This window comes from Gallus gallus, chromosome 1 (assembly GCF_016699485.2).
Source record: "Gallus gallus isolate bGalGal1 chromosome 1, bGalGal1.mat.broiler.GRCg7b, whole genome shotgun sequence".
Classification (NCBI taxonomy): Eukaryota; Metazoa; Chordata; class Aves; order Galliformes; family Phasianidae; genus Gallus; species Gallus gallus.
The window spans coordinates 52039870-52059509 of NC_052532.1; the positions used below are offsets into that span (position 1 = coordinate 52039870).

General features: G+C 48.8%; 1 protein-coding gene across 2 annotated transcripts; it reads left to right on the plus strand.

The window, feature by feature from the left end:
- Nucleotides 1-6667: 6667 nt before the first annotated feature.
- On the plus strand, nucleotides 6668-10386 carry MB (myoglobin). Of its 2 annotated transcripts, none has more exons than NM_001167752.3 (3): nucleotides 6668-6834; nucleotides 8850-9072; nucleotides 9983-10386. In NM_001167752.3, exons 1-3 carry the CDS (start codon nucleotides 6740-6742, stop codon nucleotides 10127-10129), a joined length of 465 nt encoding a protein of 154 aa, NP_001161224.1. In that variant the 5' UTR covers nucleotides 6668-6739; the 3' UTR covers nucleotides 10130-10386. The 2 variants fall into 2 exon arrangements, with proteins under 2 accessions (NP_001161224.1, XP_046794981.1); XM_046939025.1 differs by lacking the exon at nucleotides 6668-6834 and adding an exon at nucleotides 7799-8600.
- The last annotated feature ends 9254 nt before the right edge of the window (nucleotides 10387-19640 follow it).

Consider the following 19640-nt stretch of genomic DNA (forward strand, 5'->3'; position numbering starts at 1 on the left):
GCTCTCCGACTGAACTCCGCTCGGAAATCACTGATTTCATGGAGCCCTTCGACAACGGCAGCCCCCACGTGTTTACATCACTGCCAACACAGCCTCGTGCTGCCGTCCTCTGCTCTTTGCCAAGGATGCTCCCATCCTCCCAGAGGCTGGGAAACCTCCACCACGCAGAAAACCTCTGGGCCTTTGCTGTTCCCCATCGGCGCACCCCTTCGGCCAGGTTCAGGCAGGGGAGAGGCACAGAGCTGCCTGGGGGGAGAAGAACCACTTGGTGCTCCATGGGGACATCCCACGGCAGGGCTGTCCCTGCAGGGCTGTGGACCTGGGCAGGTGCACGGCAGGTCTGTGCTTGGGTCTCCTTGGGCAGATGTGAGATGTTGAAGGTCCCAAGGGCTGAGAGGTCCCAAAGGCAGGGAGGGGGCAGAGCACCAGCATCCTTAAGGGCACCGTGGGGCCAAGGGGCTGGAAAACAAAGTCTGGAGGACAGCCAGACTCTTGTGTGTACCTCCCTAGCAAACCGTAGGGGTTTTGTTTCTCTCTTAATGATGCTCACATGCATCCCTTCCCTCTCCACCACTGTGTAGTTCTCTTGGAGCTACACTGTTCTCTATCAGTTAATCCCAGTCTGAGCATCCCTGCTGAAAATCCAAGGAAATTTGCCATGGGAACAGCAGAGGTGATGGATGAATCTCCTTTCTTCTGCTCTGCCTGTGGCCTTTTCATAGAATCATAGAATCAGAAATGTTGGAAAATACCACTAATATCACCTGGTCCTGCCACCAGCCCATCCCCACCGTGCCCACTGACTATGTCCTCAGTGCCACATCCACACGGCTCTGCAACACCTCCAGGGACGGTGACTGCACCACCTCCCTGTGCAGCCTGTGCCACTGCAGCACCGCTCTTTCTGAGAATTATATTTCCTAAATCACACCAGGCTGTGCCTATAACCGTGATCCCTATGTGGGGAGTACCCCTGTCTGGTTGCACCCCTTCACTCCTGTGAGTTCTGATGTGAATTCCTCAGGGTTTAAAGCTTGTTCTTCCCACGCTACCTGGCTCACGTCTCATAACTTAGCCACGGCAAAGGCAGCAGGAGACATTTTGGGTCTTGTCCAGCGTGCCAAGAGCCCAAGGTCAGGCCACGTGAGTAAGGGGACGGGAGTGTCACTTAAGTCTTCAGCAAGGCCTGGCGTTCATGTCAAGGCCCGCAAGCCAGCATGAGTTGATGGCAGCAGTGCTCATGGAGGTGGTGGTGCTGTCCCCGGGTCTGGCTGCCACCCAAATCATCGACGGCATTTTACAGGAGATGTTTGTCTGAGCAGTGATGTTTGTGCTCAGGGTCATGTCTATTTTTGCTACCACGCCATGTATTTTTAAATTGCGTTTGAACAGCATACAGTGCCCACGGCGCAGCTCCTTTCAGATCATTTGTCATGTCAGAAAATGGTTTTGAATATCTGTCTGCTCATTTCAAGCTAAATATTTATCCTGTAATTAGATTGTTTTCTTTGAATTATTATTTTTTGTGGGCAAGAAGTCACTATTTGGCTGCGTAAAGTGACGGGAATATGCTGCTAGCGGGCAACGTGCTTCTGCAGTTTGTGTTCTGCAGGTGTGGGTGGGGGGCCTTCATGAAACACCCCTCCTAATGGGCTCCCACTGGGCCCATCACTGTGAAACCTCTCCCTATCAGTCTCTAAGCCAGCATGCAATGGGATATTGCAGCCATGTCGTGGGGGTGAGCACGTGGCCGGGTCACTTAGTGCTTTCTCCCCAACTGGACCTTGGGCAGTGTCCAGTGGTGCAAAGCCACCAACCCCCAGCCCCAAAACCATCTGTGTCGCCCCTGATGTGGGTGTCGCTGGGCAGCTCCACGCATGGCAGGCTGCACAGCTATAGGGGACGGCGAAGGTCTGGGGCAAATATGGGTTAATGCTCTTTTGCTGCTTGGCTGCCTGAGGTCATGAGCTGACGGAGGCGGAGGGAAGCCAATACATGCATGTGTGGGCAAAGACAGAAAGGAAGGAGCACGTTTCATACTTCACTGAGGCACATGAAAAGCATTCGCTGCTGTTGTAATTTCACTCCTGAGCAGAGGTGTCCAAAATTTTGGCTTCTGGTTCACTTGTGAGTTCAGACTGGGGGAGTGGGGGGGGGGAAGAAACAAAGAAAATGATGGTGTTAACCTCCCTCAGGCTGAAGGTACTTCTCTCTGGTTGCTGGCAGCCCCAAAGCCCCCCCGGCCCTTTGGCTGCTCCCTGAAATAGGGGTGCCACTGCCAGCAAGCAACTGGAGGTCCCTCATCCATGCCCGGGTGGGACAGAGGCACAGGGACAGCTCCCAGCAGAACCTCCCAGTGATGCTCCTGCAGAGACAACGGAATGTGAACTTGCAAAATCCACATCTGTATGGGTAAGAAGGGAGATACTAAAGGTAAGGAAGGAGGATAAAGATTTAAATTAAACTCTGAGACATTACTTCAAAGGGCACAGCAGGTGGCTGAGCTGCTGGGGAACACGGTCTGAAGTGTGGGGAATGGCTCTGGGAGCATCTAAGAGCGTGAGCCTCCACATAGACCTGAATTTGGTGCCAGGGGAGCTCTGCCTCAGAGCACAACTTTCTGTTTAATTATTTCTACCCTAATCTGTAGGAAGTAATTGTGCGTTATGGAATTGTCCCACTCGACACACGATAACTTGGTACTCGCAGCAGGCGCCTTTATTTTTGTTACCTTGTGTAAATTAGGCACACATCCACCAGCTGTTTGGTAAATAGGCTCCTGCCAAGGAGTGCATTGGCCTTTCTCTTTCTTCTTCCTCTTCTCACCTCCGATGGCTTCTGGTGATGTTGTTTCCTGTCTGCATAACTGAAGCCTTGTTAAAGCAGGCTGCCTGCAGCAGTTGTGTCTGCTAAGATGTTCACAGTGTTGTCTGACTGCATCTGCCTGGGGTTCCCTATGGGAGCAGGTGGCTCTGAAGGGCCAGGGTGCGCTCTTCTGGTCCCAGCGCTGTGATTTCAATAGACCTTAACTGAAGAAGGACAACAGAATCAGAGAACCATTAAGGTTGGAAAAGACCACTAAGATCACCTGGTCCAACCACCAGCCCATCCCCACCGTGCCCACTGACCACGTCCTCAGTGCCACATCCATCCGACTCTCTCTGGTGAGCATCCCCAGCACAAAGCACTGCTGCCAGCTCTGCCAGCCGTGCTGTGGGCTGCAGCGTGCAGCGTGCTTGATGGGCACTGTGGATCCTTGAGCTGACAAGTCAACAGATTTCCATGGAATCAGGAGGAGGCAAAGCTGCAAGAATGATAATAACAGGGAAAAGATCCTGCAAACACAGAGATGCCCTGATGCCCTGCTCCTGCAGCTGGGCCGCCAGTGCTGTGCTCAGGGTGTTCACTGCCACCCGGTGTTGAGCTGCTTGAAGAGAACATTTATCTTTTGCCCAGAATTTTCTATATAGGGATCCGTTTCTGGCATACCCTGTAAGAATGCTGATGCACAGAAAGCACTACAGGATAGGGGACTACTGCAGTTTCTGCTGCTTCATAGAAGGGAAAAATCTGATTCCTTGAGGGAGTGCCTTGTGTGGGAATGGTAACACATAGGGGGATGTGAGCTTTGAAGGCTGTGCTGGCCTCACCTTCCAGTCTACCACAGCAGCCTCTGGCTAAGCACTGGTATCTGGAGGGCTACTCACTGGCCCGCTGTGGCAATTAGAGGAATTCTCCTCTTTATTATTCTGGTTTGTAGGGCAGAAATCCCTGGGTATCACTACAGCAATATGAGGTTTAACCCTCAGGTTCCAAAGCCTCAGTGCCTTTCTGGCACTGAGGGGCCCAGAACTGAACACAGCACTCGAGCTGCAGCCTCACCAGAGCTGAGTACAGAGGGACGGTCACCTCCCTGCTCCTGCTGGCTGCACTATTGCTGATACAAACCAGGATGCCATTGGCCTTCTTGGCCACCTGGGCACACTGCTGGATCATTTTCAGCCAGCTGTCTACCAATAATACCTCCAGAACCTTTTCCTCCACACAGCTTTCCAGCTGCCATGCCCCAAGCCTGTAGCACTGCATGGGGTTGTTGTGACTGGAGTGCAGGACCCAACACTTGACCTTGTTGAACTTTATCCTATTGGTCTCAGCCCATTGATCCAGCCTGTCCAGATCCCTCTGTGAGTACTGAATGAAAGCAGAGCTCCCTTTGATTTAATGGCATCCCATGCTAAGATGCTCCATGCATAGCACAGCTCTGTGACCCACAGATCAAACATTCCCCTGGTGCTGCCATCTCCTCATCCTCCCTCTTCCTTTCAAACAGCCACTGAGGTCACCTCCCAGCTGCTGAAATCCATCAGTGTGTGGGAACCCTGCCTGCAGCACTGCTAAGAATAGACCTTCAGGGTGAGAGGGGAGAGGAGATGGGCTTGCAGCACCGGCCTGTCCCAACAGGTCTTCTGCAAGAGGCAGGAGCCATGCAGTGCATGCAGTGCCTTCTGATCCTGCAAACACTGAAGCGAGGCATAGCTGAAAAAAATGCAATGCTGCTGGCTGTAGGCTTTACTGTTGCCCTGCTGTCTCCAGCTAACACCACAGGGGAGTGCAGTGTCCCACCTGTCTGGCTGTCCGTCCGCACAGCACAAACTACAGGCGCTGAAAGCAAAGTGTGGCTCCATCTCCTAGCAGAAGCCACACATCAGCAAAATGCCATAGATACCGAAGCTGGGCTGCAGAGGGCCTTTTCCTCAGCATTATGCAATGCTAATTATGTAATTGGGAGTTACATAACGCGCCCATCTTTTTTTGGCACTCCCCCAGCACAGCAGTGGGCACCACAGTAGGGCCGGGCCACGGCCATCCCCTGCTCCTGGTGGGGCTCTTTTAATTGCATCATGGGGAAAAGGTTCATTGAAAAGGGAAAAAAGGGAACGACCAAAAAATCTGTTCGCCTCGCTGAGCTGTTCTGCAGTGCAAACAGAGAAGATGCTCTGGCTTGTTAAAATTGGGTGTTTTTGGAGCATCCTTTTCTCCCTCCTGCCGGAAAGTATTTAAAAAGAAAAAGAAAAGACAACAGCAAAACCCACAAATCGAACACTAGCATTCATCGGTGCCTCTGCCTCAGGTGCTCATTTCATCGCAGCTCGGAATCACGGCAGCGCGGGGCTGCGGGGCTCCCATCTGACAGACCGGGGCTGCGTTCTCTCTGCAACAGCGATGTTCTAAGGAGAAAGAAATGCGGCCCGAAGGCGCGGGGCTGTCCCCGCGCGTCCTCCCTCCGTGCAGCCTGTGCCCCGCTCTGCTTGGCTCTGTCGCCCGTGGCCACTAGGTGGTAGCACGCCCTGGCCATCGCCGCTTCACCCGTAGAAAAAGCAATGAGGACACCCACATTCTCGTTAAGCCCTCTAACAGCCTGCTGTTAATGAGTCTCTGTTGACAGACACTGTTGGCTTCTCAGCCTTGGGTAAAGCTGCAGAGAGAGAAGTGCCGACCAAAGTCAAAGGGAGATATTAAGGCAGCAGCTTCAGCTTGGGAACAGGACAGAGCTTGGTGTACAAGGAGCAGCCCCTCGTGTACTGGGAGCACATCGCTCTCATGTCTGAAGGGCATGTAAACCAGTAAGGTCAGCATTCAGGATCCTGCCCAAGGCGGAGCCAAGCATGGTGCAAATCCCTGTTTACAACGAGGAGGACTCGAGGAGAGAGGCTGCAGGGTGGGATCTCTCCAAGCGCTCCTACATCAGTCATCGGTTTAGCCAAGCGTGGCTAATTGATAGTGCCCTGCTGTCTGCACTGAGAAATCAGGGTGAAATCTTGGCTTTGAGGTGTTTAAGAGGAGAGATTTTGGACATGGAACAGGGGGGAGAAGCACAGGTTGGCTTGGCCACCAGGCAATAGCTAAACCCAGCGGGAGAAATTCCCCTACCTTTGGGCTTGGATGCCAGCCAGCACCTCAGCTTGTTTGGCCACCCTGCCTACCCAAGCTATCCCCTTTAACCCTTTGGTTCATCTGCCCTCATTCAGCTCTTGGAAGGGATTAATTAAAGATGGCATGCCAGGCTGCTGCCAGTCCTTAGAAAGGCTGGGACGTGCCCCCAAATCACACCCATGGTGGCTTATGGTGACTTGTCCTACTTGACTTACTGTAGGGTACCTGCTTTAGCAGAGGGGTTAGACTTGATGATCCTCAGAGGTCCCTTTCAACTCCTATGATTCTGTGATTTTGTGATGCTGACACATGGCTTGAAAGACCTTACCCCAGTGCAGGGAAAGGAGAGGCGTGAGGAGGGCAGAGTGATGCCACCAGCCGTCCCTTGGCAGGCAGCGTGGCCTTGCAGATGAACGTGCTCTTCTGGAATCTCCTGCTGCACAGCTTGACACTGTCAGTGGGACCTTGGGAAGCCAGGACAGGCTCCTGGCAGTGCGTTTGGGCAATGCCCTTTCTGTCTGGCGTGGGACATGTGCCAGTCCAATACGAAAGGCAGAAATGATGCCATCAGTGGCACTCACAATAGCACCTGACCCGAAATAGCTTCCTAGAAAAAAAAAAGAGAGGCTGATTAGTTAGTCAAGCCTGAAAGGGAGCAAGATGTCCAGCTGACGATTAACAGGTGTAGGTCTATGAGGAGGGGCTATAAAACCCGCGGGTGAGCTCTGCAGCCACCCTCTGGGGAGAGGCAACCGCCATAGTCAGCACTCGAGACCTATCTATCTGTCCCAGCCACCGGTGAACCATGGGGCTCAGCGACCAGGAGTGGCAACAAGTCCTCACCATCTGGGGAAAAGTGGAGGCCGACATTGCTGGCCATGGACACGAGGTTCTGATGAGGTAGGCAACGAGCATCGGTCCTGAGCTGAGAGCTTTGGGTGAGAGACCACGGAATGCTGAGTACTGGGGCTCAGCCGCGTGCGTTTCAACAGGCTGTTTTGTTTCGGTGTAGGGTGGTGGTTTTCCATTGCTGTGGTTTCTGGGTTAGAAGTGGAGAGGCTGTGCTTCTGCCACTCCATGTGTCAGATCTCAGGGCTTTGGAGTGGAAAATGGCACAGTGTCTTTGCCTGTCCTTACGGACCAGCAGGACTGGAGACAGGGACACCCTCTCGAGAGTGCCCTCGGGCTGCACTCAGCACTCAGTGCCAGGAGGGTACGGACACCCAGGACAGCAGTGGGTATCTGGGGGTTCCTATCTCAAGCACAGCTAGAGCAAGAAGCCGACAGCACTGGGCAAAGCCACGGCCCATTCAAAGCTTCTTCCACATCATTTCTCATTCCTTCAGGGGGTTTCTGAGGGAGAGAAGAAGAGGGAGTGGAGCAGATTTCTCTCGGTTTAGAAATGTGCCTGCTTGTGCCTCGGTAAAGACTTTTTAGGTAGGTAACATATCAGGGTATACGTTTAGAAAATATTGATCCAACTGGACGTTTTCCAATGGAAACAACAACAACAAAAAAATACTCCTTGAAAGAATTTTCAAGAGTCTTGGGAATATCTCATCATGGAGGACACGAAGAGAGACCTTTGAAAGCAGATGCCAGCAAAGCCTGGTCACTCGTTTGCAGAATGTTTTTGCTGCAAGACAGCTTGTGTTTTCCATGCAGCTGAGGTATTTGTTAATGCAGCCTGACCTACAATTACATCTTATAATGGAGAGTCTGGCCCTCATCCTAATGGCCACCTATATGGGAGGAATGTTTGATTTGAAATGGATGTAAATACTGCCATTACTCCTGCTGGTGCTGCAGCGACTTGGGTTATGCCCTTCAAAGGGCATAATACCCGCAAATATACTTGAGCAACGGAGCTGACGTCTCTCAACACCCAATTATCAGACCGCTCCTAATCACCAGGACAGGCAATGCTCCCTTCTCACCCCGGCTCTGGACGAGGAAAAGAGTGAAATTTCCTTACAGTCTGGTTGCTAGTGGTGTCAGCATCCTGTCTCCTGGGAAGTGCAGTGGAGGGGAAGCACGAGACAATACCAGCCTTCCCAATTTCATTTCCACTTTGGAATCAGAGCATCTGTATATAGCACTGAATGGCACTGGTCAATGCAGAGATGGGCTGGGAAGAAGGTCTTAGTGAGAGCCTGGGGTCTGCAGTATCTGACAGGGTGACAGGCTGGGGGAAGTAGAGGATGGATCCTTAGTGAGGCAGTGTAGATAGGTGGTTTTGTTTGGTTCTGTTTTTCCTTCAGGTTAATGTAAAAATTCACCTCCCAGTGCCACCACCAGCCTTGGCTCCCATCTCTGTCCTGATACAGTTGCCGTAACTCCGGGTACTGATGCCAAAGCGTTAGCAGAGCTATTCACAAATAAGGATGGCTGCTCTGTTGCTCCGGCTGGACGTGGTTATGGCAGTGTCTCTGTCTCAGCCGGAGTGAATGTTAGGACATGTAAGAGCATAGGATTGAAGTAGATACAGTACTCAAAGGGAGGTACATCATGAGCTTCTGCACTCCAAAGACAAGAGGTATTTTATCAGTTGCTAATGATAAAAAGCAGCCTGGATAAAACAGATGGTGAAGTAAACTTCTGAACACAGAGTGTCATCAGGTTGTGGAACAGCCTCCCAGAGGAAGGATGAAAAACACAGATTCAGAGTAGGGTCAGATGCTTTTTTGGCTTATATACGTGCTAAATGCACTGATTGTGAATGGTGACAATTTGGAAATAGTCTAAAGGATCAGAGTTCTCAAGTGAAAGCAGGCTTTACTAAGAGATTTCTTTGGGGAGCGATGTAAGTTATCACATATTTTCCTGTCCGTATGCATCCAGATCAGCAGGACCTTGGCTCTGCTCTGGCTGACAGCTCCCTAATGTCTCACACATCCCTCTGCTTCTGTCCACAGACTTTTCCATGACCACCCTGAGACTTTGGATCGCTTTGATAAGTTCAAAGGCCTGAAGACCCCTGATCAGATGAAGGGCTCTGAAGATCTGAAGAAACATGGAGCTACTGTCCTCACCCAGCTTGGCAAAATCCTGAAGCAGAAGGGTAATCATGAGTCAGAGCTGAAGCCCCTGGCTCAAACCCATGCCACGAAGCACAAAATCCCAGTCAAATATCTGGAGGTATGGAAAAGGACAGGGAAACTTGGTGTCTGATATGTGATAGATGTGTGCAAGACAGACACATTGAGAATTGCACTTCTATTTCAGGCTGGGTATTAGGAAAAATTTCTTCACCGAAAGAGCGGTGCTGCAGTGGCACAGGCGGCCCGGGGAGGTGGTGGGGTCACAGTCCCTGGAGGTGTTCCAGAGCCGTGTGGATGTGGCACTGAGGGACATGGTCAGTGGGCATGGTGGGGATGGGCTGACGTTTGGACCAGGTGATCTTAGAGGTCTTTCCAACATTAAAAATTCTCTGATTCTATTTAGTGATGTCTAACTGGACTTCAGTTAGCACTTTCTCAAGCCAAAGGTCTCTGTGCACAGGCAAGAGGAGGCACAGAAGGATTCAGCTCCTGTGAATCTCCATTAGATTTCCATGCCAAACACTATACGCTGTCTGAGACACTCCTAACAATAATAAACCAGCCCATGCAGTCCCTGCATGCCTGGGAAATGACATTACATAAGAATTGGCAGTGGCCATACACAAGGGATGTACAATTTTAGAGTAAGCCCTGGAGGAAGAGCTGGAGACCAAAACCCATGAAACTAAGCGCTTTACAAGTGCAGGACATGGATTTGCAGCCTTAGTGGATGGGCAGACAAAGAGTGGGAAGGACCACAGTCTACTCAAGGTCACCGAGTATATCAGTGAGCTAGGAACAGAGCCCAGCTCCTCTGCCCAGCCAAGGCTCCTTGCATGCTCGACCACAGTGTTTCTCTGGAGACTGCTGGAAGGGCTACTGAATTAGCCTGGAGATATTTCCAGGCTCTGCAACCTATTTTTCAGTCTGGATATTCTGAAAATAAACCCTGAGAGTCCCTTCTGTTTTTTTTTTTTTTTTCTTTCTTTCTCTCTCCTTCCTCACAGTTCATTTCTGAAGTCATTATCAAGGTCATTGCTGAAAAACATGCCGCAGACTTTGGGGCCGATTCCCAGGCTGCCATGAAGAAGGCTCTGGAGCTGTTCCGAAATGACATGGCCAGCAAGTACAAGGAGTTTGGTTTCCAGGGTTAGCATGTACGCAGAAGGACACCACGACGGAGGCCTTGCCATGCATCTCAGAGTAGCTTCCTCAGCACTATTCTGGACATCTTCCAACTGACCATCCACGACGTGCGGGAATGCTTCAGTGAGAGGCCAAGAGTCACCCTAGGCAGCGCAGAGGCACTCAGAGTGATGTCCGTGATAAATTGTTGTCCTTTCCTGGCTTCATGTATGCAAAAGAAATAATCTGTTTTCTTAGAATAAATAATGTAAGGGGTTATCTGTCACCTTCTGCTTATCTCTGTGTCCTTTTTCTTTCCTCGTCCCCAAAACCCAGTCTCGTTCAAGAGGGAAATGGCGTGGCAGGAGATGAAGGGATGTGGAAGAACACGGGGCGTGTTGAGGGGTGTGGTGAAGGAGTGGGTGAAGAGAGAACTCAAAGGTGCAAAAGGGATGTCAGAGAGGGAAATGGGGACACGGCATCTGATTCCTCCCCCAGGTGAGACTGTTAGCAGGTGACTGTGGAAAGCTTTCAGCACCATTGCTGGTGTTACCTTGTTTCATGGGGGTGAACACAGTCGGTCTCCAGGGTCTGTCAGCTTGGCAACCTGCTAACCTCATGTTAGCAAAACCATAAGGAGTAATGCGCTCTGTGATCTGTAGGCTTCCGGCAGCTGCTGCTATGCATGTAAAGTTGTGTGGCTCTGGGAAGCAAAATACATGTTTCTCAGAAAATAAAAGTTCCTGCACTGATGCTGTGTAATTCACTCCAATGAGATGGCAGAAGCACAGTGTTCGGTGTACAATCCCATCCGCCAGCGCTGTGACACAGTGCCAGCCCATCACTTGAGTGGCATGAGGGGACTCGGGAACTCACACGTCACCGTGGGGACGTGACCTGGTCCTTCATTCCATGCCTCAGAGCTAACAAGTGCTCCATGACTGAAGGCTGAGGCCACAGCTGAGTTCGGGGGGCATGGAAGGGATGGATGGCTCATGAGCGCTTCGCATTTTGCTTTGTGCTGAAGGGAGCCCATTGCCATGTCTTGCTGTTTACACGGAGGTAGCACGTGCACGTTGTCTCAGGTTGGTGCAACAGCAGTGGGTGCCTTCAAGCCACAAGTTTTGCCATCCATTCCATTTTGCAGTTTTGCTGGTTGGTCTCTGCCAAGTCTTGACCTGATGCCCCAGTTCACAGCCTGACTGTATGGGAATTGTGCAGTTTACCTACTGGAAGGGCAGCTATACTCCACAGTGAGCACTGGAATCTGTGCAACCTCTTCTTCCTCCATCCCCATCACTCAGCTTAGGGCCTCAGCAGAATGATGTTGTGAATCTCTGCAGGTACATGCACCCACACTGCATCCATGCAGAAAGTGTGCAGCTTGCCGTCTTTCTGTATGTGTGCACAGGGGTGAGAATGTCCATGACAGAGTCACATCCTGGTACAGCAGTGGGATGCCACAGAGGTGAGCAGCTGGATTATTGTGAGGGAAAATGTATGGCAACAACACTGTTCCTGTTTTCTGGTATGGAAAAAGTAGTGCAGTTTATCTCCCAGAGACAGCATGGGGGCAAGCATGAGAAAGAAAAACGAGGTGCTTAAAATGAGGAGCTACAAGCAGGGTCTGGTTCAAAGCACTCACTGCAGGGCTGTGTGCAGTGGAGACAGCAGGATCCACCAGCTCCCTTACAAATCACTCATCTCAAACCAGCGTGATCTGCCAGGTCTTTGGGCAGGGCAAAGGCCACAAAATTTCAGTCTCTGAAAGGAGAAGGAATGAATTCCTTCGCAGAACAGAGCATCTCTGATTTCTTGCTCTTTATAAATCCTCACTATACCTCTGGGAACTTGCTTGGGGTTTCAACCTTTCAGAGAGAGTCACAAAAGCATATGCTGTCACACAGATGAAGTTACAGCCAGGTGGTCCCTGGCTTAAGCAGCCTGCTCCTTCTGACTCTTGTCTAGCCTGTCTGGCCTCGCAGGAAGGGCAACCTATTTAATTAAGGTCTAGGATTGCCTGTCCAACACAATAACATTTCCTGCCAGTGACAACAGGCTCTGCTTTGGGATTAAAAGCTCCGCTATGGCAGCTGCCTCTGTCAGTCTGAGCGGCACTGTAGTCACCTCTAGATATATTTATGTAAGGCAGCGTGGTGGAGGAGGGAGAATTTGCATGCATATTTTGCCTAGCTACTGGTTATCATTACCTGGAATATTTCCTGGTACACTGGGAGAGCTGACCCTTCACTCAGCCTGCCTTACCCTCTCTCAGTGTGCAAGGGTGCATCTTATAAACCATGCTAGTCAGATACAGGGTCTGAGGTAGGTTGCTTTGTTGAGCATATGGCCCCTTGAAGATGTGCAAGCCAGAATGAACCAACAAGTTCAGACAACAATAACTGTGGGGCCAAAATCAGTACAAGCTGATGGTTTAGAGGGCACGGTGGTGATGGGTTGACTGTTGGACTAGATGACCTTAGTGGTCTTTCCCAAATTTACTAATTCTATGATTCTATGAAAGGGATTGGAGGGGAGAAGATCTCTGGCCTCCATGCTATATTGATTGAGCATCTGTGCTGGAGTCACCTTTTCCATGGTGCTGCTGGAAAACCTAGCTTTTCTGATCTACGTGTGGGACAAAGTCCATCAGTGGAGATAAACTGTATCAGGGTAAGCTCTGAAATTGCCCTGCCTCCTTTCCAGGAATAGCTTTGCATGAGAAGGCTGGATCCCAGTTAGCACAACCAGGTGTCACATACATGTTCCTGGTATCAAGACGAGAAGTGGACTGTGTGGCTGCCAGCCCTTCACTCTGGTATGTACACACCAGCTATAGCCAGGTGCTGGGAGCCACACAGTTAATCCTGTGGTCTGTCTCTGGGTCAGCTCAGTGGGAGAAAGGGGCTGGGCTCCAGTGGCAAACTATGAGACGTATCCTAGCCCCTTCAGGTAAAATTTGTGGCACCATCCATGTTTGCCCCTCTCTGTGGGGCTGACATGAGGAAGAGGATGGGAAGTTTCCAGCCTCATCATGATCACTCAGCAGATACGGCAGTGCCGTAAGGATGCAATGTCTGCACGACACAGAATTTTGCTAAGGAGACTCAAACACTCGCACCACATGCTTCCAGTACATTTGTCACAACTCCTATTTATCCTACCAGCTAACCAAAACTTCTTCTCTGTGTTATACCAGTGATGAAGAGAAAGCAGTGGTGGAGCCAGGTGTTCCTCTGATGCAGCCCTTCTGCCTGCCGTGGCTTTTTCTATAGGTGCATGGGATCAGAGCACATCCTCCACCTCCCTAGACTCACTGTTCTCAGCTTTGCTCAAGGGTGTATCCTTGCTGGTTTGGACTGTGCCAGGCTCAGTGCTCACAGCTACACACAAGCACCAGGCTCACAGCACACATTGTCAGCAAAGCTCCTCTGGCCAAATCCTTCAGATTCCAGCATGCTTTTGTGCTGGTTCTTCATATAAGAGGATGATATGTGTCAGTGATAACACTGTGCAGAAATGAAATATGGCAGTGAAATCAAGTTCTGCTGAGGTTTAAGAGAGAAGACAGTGTGAGGGCACGGTACCTTGGGGGGTACCAGTAAGTAGGAGAGGTATTAGATTTCATGAAGGTATGCAGGCAAAGTCAAGGAAGCCAGCTGGAATTACAGTAAGTGAGAACTCCCAATCAACCTCTTTTATCCAAGAGGCTAATAAATGACCATTAATGAATATGATACAACAGATCCCTCCCCTGTGATCACAGGCATCACAAGTCCATCTCCAGTCCTGTGACTTCTGTAAAATCCTTAACCGAATGTTAGCAAAGGTGACCTTGTGGCTTTTTAAAGCACTGTTTTATAGTGCACTTGGCTGCACTTTCCAAGACTCTTTCCCTGTTTGGATTCCATCTCCTGTAAACAAACAGAAGAGGCAGCCTCCACCTTGCCCCAAGCCATGCAGAGGCCATCTCTGTAGCAGTCAGGGGACCTCAGGGGCTTTCTGGGGCAAGGCAGGCCCTGGCACAGGACATACCAGCATGGCTGGTAGCTGAGTGGACAAGGCAATGTGTATTTGGGAAGGGGAGGGTATTGGAGTATCTGTTCCTTGTGCCGTGCCCCCAGAAAACAGAGACGAAGAGCAGTTCAGTGGTGCTGAGCTGGTTGGATGGTCACTTGGGTTGTGCCCACGCAAATGCAAACACAAGTGCAGCAAGGTCAGCGTTGACAGCCTAGATGTGAGGCTATTCTGCTGCATTTGAGGCACCGCCTCAAAGAAATGGCAGGGGCTGTGGGGCTGGTCTACTGAATTTGGTGAGAGGAGGCTGTTGCTGGTATGGCTGCCCTGCAGTCCAGCAGCAGACACAACCCTCTGACTACCTTAGGTATTAAAAATGAGTGCGACACAGGTAAACTTGTCTGTGAAGTTTTGAATTTACCAAGGATATAGGGCTGAGGAGGGGGCTGTGGCCACACAGCTATGTTGTTATTGGTATCGAAGATGGCTACCTTAAAGCTAATCCTGGCACGCGTATTTTAGCGCTAGCCTTATATCTAGGGTACAGCAAAAAGAAAATTGAGCCTGTTCTCCCTCTGCAAAGAAGGAGCGTGAATGCAGCCTCTGAATATCTGATCTTATTTTAGATTCTCCTTAAAGCAGGTCCAAACATTCCAGTGATAGAATAGCTTTGGCTGGAAGAACTTCTGGATTACTGGCACTTAAGTATTTATGTCTCCATGCTTAACTTGTGGACCTCCTGTGGCTTTTTTGTGTGTGCAAGTAATGATGCTTTAATTCACTGAAGTTTTTCTTTCTTCTGTCCTCCCCCTACAAGTCCATCTGTTTCTGTTTTCCAACTGAATTCCAGCATCCAAACTCACAGCAAAGGGGTGAGAAATTCCTGGAGCTGATACACCCACTAAGACTTTGGATTGCTTTGCCCAGGGCATGCGTGATACCAGTCTTGTCCTCTTGACTCTTAGTGAGCTTTTGGGTTATCTGGGGAGCTAAGTGATATGTAAGTGATACATGATGTCAAAGTGAGTCTGCATCTTTTCACTTGCTTCTCAGCTGGATATGCACATACAGGAATAGTCCGGTGCCCTTTGATGGATGTTGTATGTCATGGATTAACTGTGAGTTGGTTGGGGAAGTAAGAGAAAAAAAAAAAAAAAGCAGAGCTTTGCCTAAACCATCCGTCCAGTGTCCCTGCAGATCCTGAGTGAGAGCCTGCCCTGAGCTAAGGGCTTGCACCAAATAGGCTCAGACAAGCTGTGCAGCCACAGAGAGGAAAGCAGGCAGGGCACGCCATGTGCCATGCTCACAGTCATTCCTCTCTGCAAGCAGATGGATCTGTGGTGTCTGTGAGGAAGAACGGCAAATGAAATGCAGATGGGAATCAGAATTATTAAGGTTGGAAAAGATCTCTAAGATCATCTAGGAAGATGGAGGCACAGTTCTTTGCCTAGGCTCCTAAGCCCAAGGGCCATCAATGCCTTTTGAAGAGCAATAACATCATTCCGACAGTTGCTCTGCTTTAACAGGATGGGAGGATTTCCTAACATGAGCTGGTAATCTGTGTGGTTTTGTATGGGATGAAAGAGGGACTTGGTGTTTTCTCATTGTGCTGGCACTGTTTCTCAAAGCTGGCCCGTAAATCACAAGAAAAATATTTCTTGCGCACTTTGGTTTTGCCTCAACAATAGCACATATCACTAACCCAGCTAATCCCCCAGCCAATTCCAGCATGTCACATTGAAGCTTCTGTCCTTACGTCTTCTGCCATGTTCCCTCTACAGCTGAAACGATCCCTCACTGCACGAAATGATCATTTTTTTGCTTTTCCAGTCAAAGTCGTCTTTCCCAAAATGGAGCTGGTTCTAACACTCACAAACTGCAAACTTGTAACAACAAGAATGATTAGAAAATAATCTTTAACATATTTCCTCCTATGTTTGTTTTTTTCTAGTTCAGCTGTCCTGTAGCTTGTCTATTTTAGATCAGAAACTTGTTTATGAGTCTCATCCAGGACAAACTCCTCTGATGGTGGATAGTAATTAAGAACTGTTTCATCCAACTTAAAGTTCTACATATAGATGCATTCCATCTATAGTACTGTGAAACTACGTGGGGTAAACTGAGGCAGAGCCAGCAGCGCATTCACTGTTTTGTGCTTTGGTCATTCAGCTGTCCACTAGGCAGAGATGCAGACGAGAAGGCAGGATATTGGTGAGCTTCTTCTGTAGAAAGACATGGAGTTGTGCCATCTGCCAGAAAGCAGCTCTTGCTTTCATGTGGTCACATTTCAGCAGTTGACAAAGGATGTAGCTGTTCAGCTGGAATAGTGGTGTGGCGTAAATACTCAGATAGATTACAGATGCTGCATGAAAAGCAAAGCGGCGTAAAGACCTTTGGGCTGAACTTGGAATGAAGTACTCTGGAGATTAAAATGCTATGGTTTCATTTGGGACACCGCTAATCTTCTCAATTCCAGAGCAAAAAGCCCCGGACTGAGATCATAAAGGACTTAAATACCTAAAATAGGTTACTGACAAAAGTGAAGCCCCTAAATCCAAGCATAAGAACCTTGAACCCTCATGCATAATTCTTTACATGCTTACATTTTCATCAGTGAAAGCAGTGCTGTTTTCTGGCATTCTGTTTCAACTGTACCCTTACCTTCCACCATCTTGGATGAATCTAAGCCAGCCAGTGTTCATCTGCCTAAATTCATTTGAGATCCTCGGATGTGACCTTCCTCTGCCTCATCCAGCAGAATCCAGTCATACTTTGCCTACATCTGACTTCCAAAAAAATGCAGATCCAACCACTCCCATCCAACAGTGTGGTTAGGGAGTGAGGCTGAGGTGCATGCCTTTTATCACACAGATCACTGTCAGCTCACTCTCCTCCAGTCTTTTAAAAAGAGCTTGTTCCTCAGAGTCCACTTTGGAAATGACTTGCCTCTAGGAGAGCAGGTTTGGGTCATGAATCCCTCCCTGACTTCAGTACCCAGGCTCTGAGGTTACTATGCTTGCAACTTCTCCTACCTCACTGGCAGTAGCATCTGGATCTATCTGCACTCAGTTGTCTACAGAAGAGAGGCAGTGCAATGGCAGAAGGACAGTTTACTTTCCTTCTTGCTTGCAGCTGTGCCCAACTGGAAGGCATTTACAGATCTCACGCACAACAGTCGAGAAACATCTCCTCTGCTGGGAAAAATAGAAGGAAATGGAAGTAATGTTTTTTTTTCTTTTTCATCTCCAGTAAGCTTGAGGATAATAGACAAATTTAGTCTCAATACTGCTACCATCTCAGCAGCAAAGGGGTTAATTGTATCTATGAAGAGTGTTAGGGCCTCTCAACATGAGAAATAGACCAAAACAGAATAAATGAGTGCTTCAGAGTACATCATCCTTTTAAGCACTGGCGTTGGCAAGATAAGAGATAATATTTACTTTGAGAGTATATATTGAGAGAGAGAGAGAGAAAGAGAGAGAACATACATCGCTTGTATCTTGAGGGCAGAGCATCTCAGAAATAAATTTAAGGTATAATCTTTTCTTCAGGTATTTCATTTCATTCCTGTTGGGAGTCTTTAGTTTACAATTAATTCTGTGATGAGAGTGTGCATGTGGAGGTGTGTGTGTATGCATGTACAACACAAAGCCTATAGTTAGAACACAGAACTAAATGTTTTGTTCTGGAGCCCCAAAGGTACACAACCGCTAAGCGTTCATTAATTTCAGTGGAGGTGAGGTCTTTCAAAGACAAGGATTCGTACAGCAAATTCTTTGCCACAGTCTTGGGACCACTCATTTCATTCTGTTCATGATGCAGTAGGAACTTGGAAACCAGCTCTGCATCTATTCATCAGCTGCAGTGTGAGCCCCCTTATTAGTGCCTTTTGTGGCAATAGCTGTGATCTATTTAAAGTGCTAAGCCTTCAAACTGCAATTCCCTGCAGCAGATGTAGTAGCAGATATCCATGGAAGTGAGGCAAAATGAACTCATCGTGTTGCTGCTCAAAGGCTGGGTTCCACCCCAGTCACCAACAGTTATCCAGGTCCTGCCACTTGAAGACGGCTTTTGGTTCCTTCTTTGATGGTTGGGAGCTTAGTAGAAGGTTAGGTTTCCTGGGAAAGCTGTGCTGCAGTTTATATTCCCTGCTTCATACTTACGCTCTTTTGTTTCTTCCCCTTAGGGGGCATTCAAGGAGAAGGAGACATTCTGTTCTCGTGGCCTATCTCTGCATCCTCAGAGACGTCATGGCTAAATCCACGTGGCATGACTGCCAGCCTCTGTCCCAAGTTAACAGCACCAAACTCATTCTCTACCCAGCAGTTGGTCCTTAAATATGAACTTTACAGCTGTGTGAATGGGTAAATATTGCAGGAAATGAGAGGGCCTCAGACAGAACCTTTTATAAGAGAAACTGCTGAGATATTTTCTTGTATTTTTTCTGTACTGACCATTTTATTAACTTTACACTATACTGATCGGTATCAGACCCATCCAAGTGCAGGGTTTCTCTGCTTGGGCAATAGCCTGGCAGAATACCATGAAGGGCTATAAAGAACTCTGGATAGTAAAAGTTTGGCTACAAAATTCTACTTGAACAAAGGCTCATAATCACAAAAATTGTCTTCTGCCAGGCTTTTCTCATTGGGGTGGGAATGGAGCAAATGGAGGAAACAGAAAAGAAGCACTTATGTATGTGCCCTGTGAAGGCAGAGTGGTGTCCTCAGTGATGTCTCCTGATCACGTCTTCTTGCCCCCATTCTCAGCTTTTCCATTCTGCCCATCCTATCAGGGCCTGAATGAATGAAATTATCTCACTCTCACTCAAGAAGCAAGTTTTAAAGCACCACACACAGTACCACGAAGTTGCAATACCTCATAATTGCAGTCTTGTTCCTGTAAGCCTCATACTGTCATGGTTGTTATAAAAAGAAATACAATTTATGCTTGCTAAGAAAAGGTTTCTTAAAGACACACATTAACTCCATGAAAACCCTTTTACATTTCCAAAGCGGAGGGGAGAGGAGGGAAGCCGTTGCTGAGAATCAACTGTTTAAGCCTCAGTTCATGCATAGCAACAGCAGGGTATTTTTGTTTAGAAGAGGTGTGGGCAACAGGGAAGAAGCATAGCTATTTTTCTACTGGAGTATAGTTGGTATCTGGGTTTTCCTAGTCCAAAGAGGCATCTGCTGTCTTTTACCAAGCTCTGTCAGGCTAATGCCTGGAGATAAAAAGTCCTGCCAGTGGTACAACCAGACAGAAATGCCACCCAGACTCGCCAGGGACAGCTTTTCTCTTGCAGCCACATTGTTGCATGTGATGCCCACCAAACTAGTGGAAGAGGGAACTGTGCGCTTCACAACCAACAGCTGAACATCATGGGGTGCTTGAATCACAACAGGCCAAGTTTTGTTCTACTCTTTGAGTTTCAGACTGTTGTCTCCTAAGAAAATTACAGAGTAATTAGTGCAAAGCCTTAGTACAGACTAAATTAGTTGTCATGACATCACTTGTCTATTC

Coding starts and splice junctions, on each gene's coding strand:
- MB (NM_001167752.3), top strand. CDS start 6,740: ATGGGGCTCAGCGACCAGGAGTGGCAACAAGTCCTCACCATCTGGGGA. Junction 6,835..8,849: donor GGACACGAGGTTCTGATGAG/GTAGGCAACGAG, acceptor TTCTGTCCACAG/ACTTTTCCATGACCACCCTG. Junction 9,073..9,982: donor TCCCAGTCAAATATCTGGAG/GTATGGAAAAGG, acceptor CCTTCCTCACAG/TTCATTTCTGAAGTCATTAT.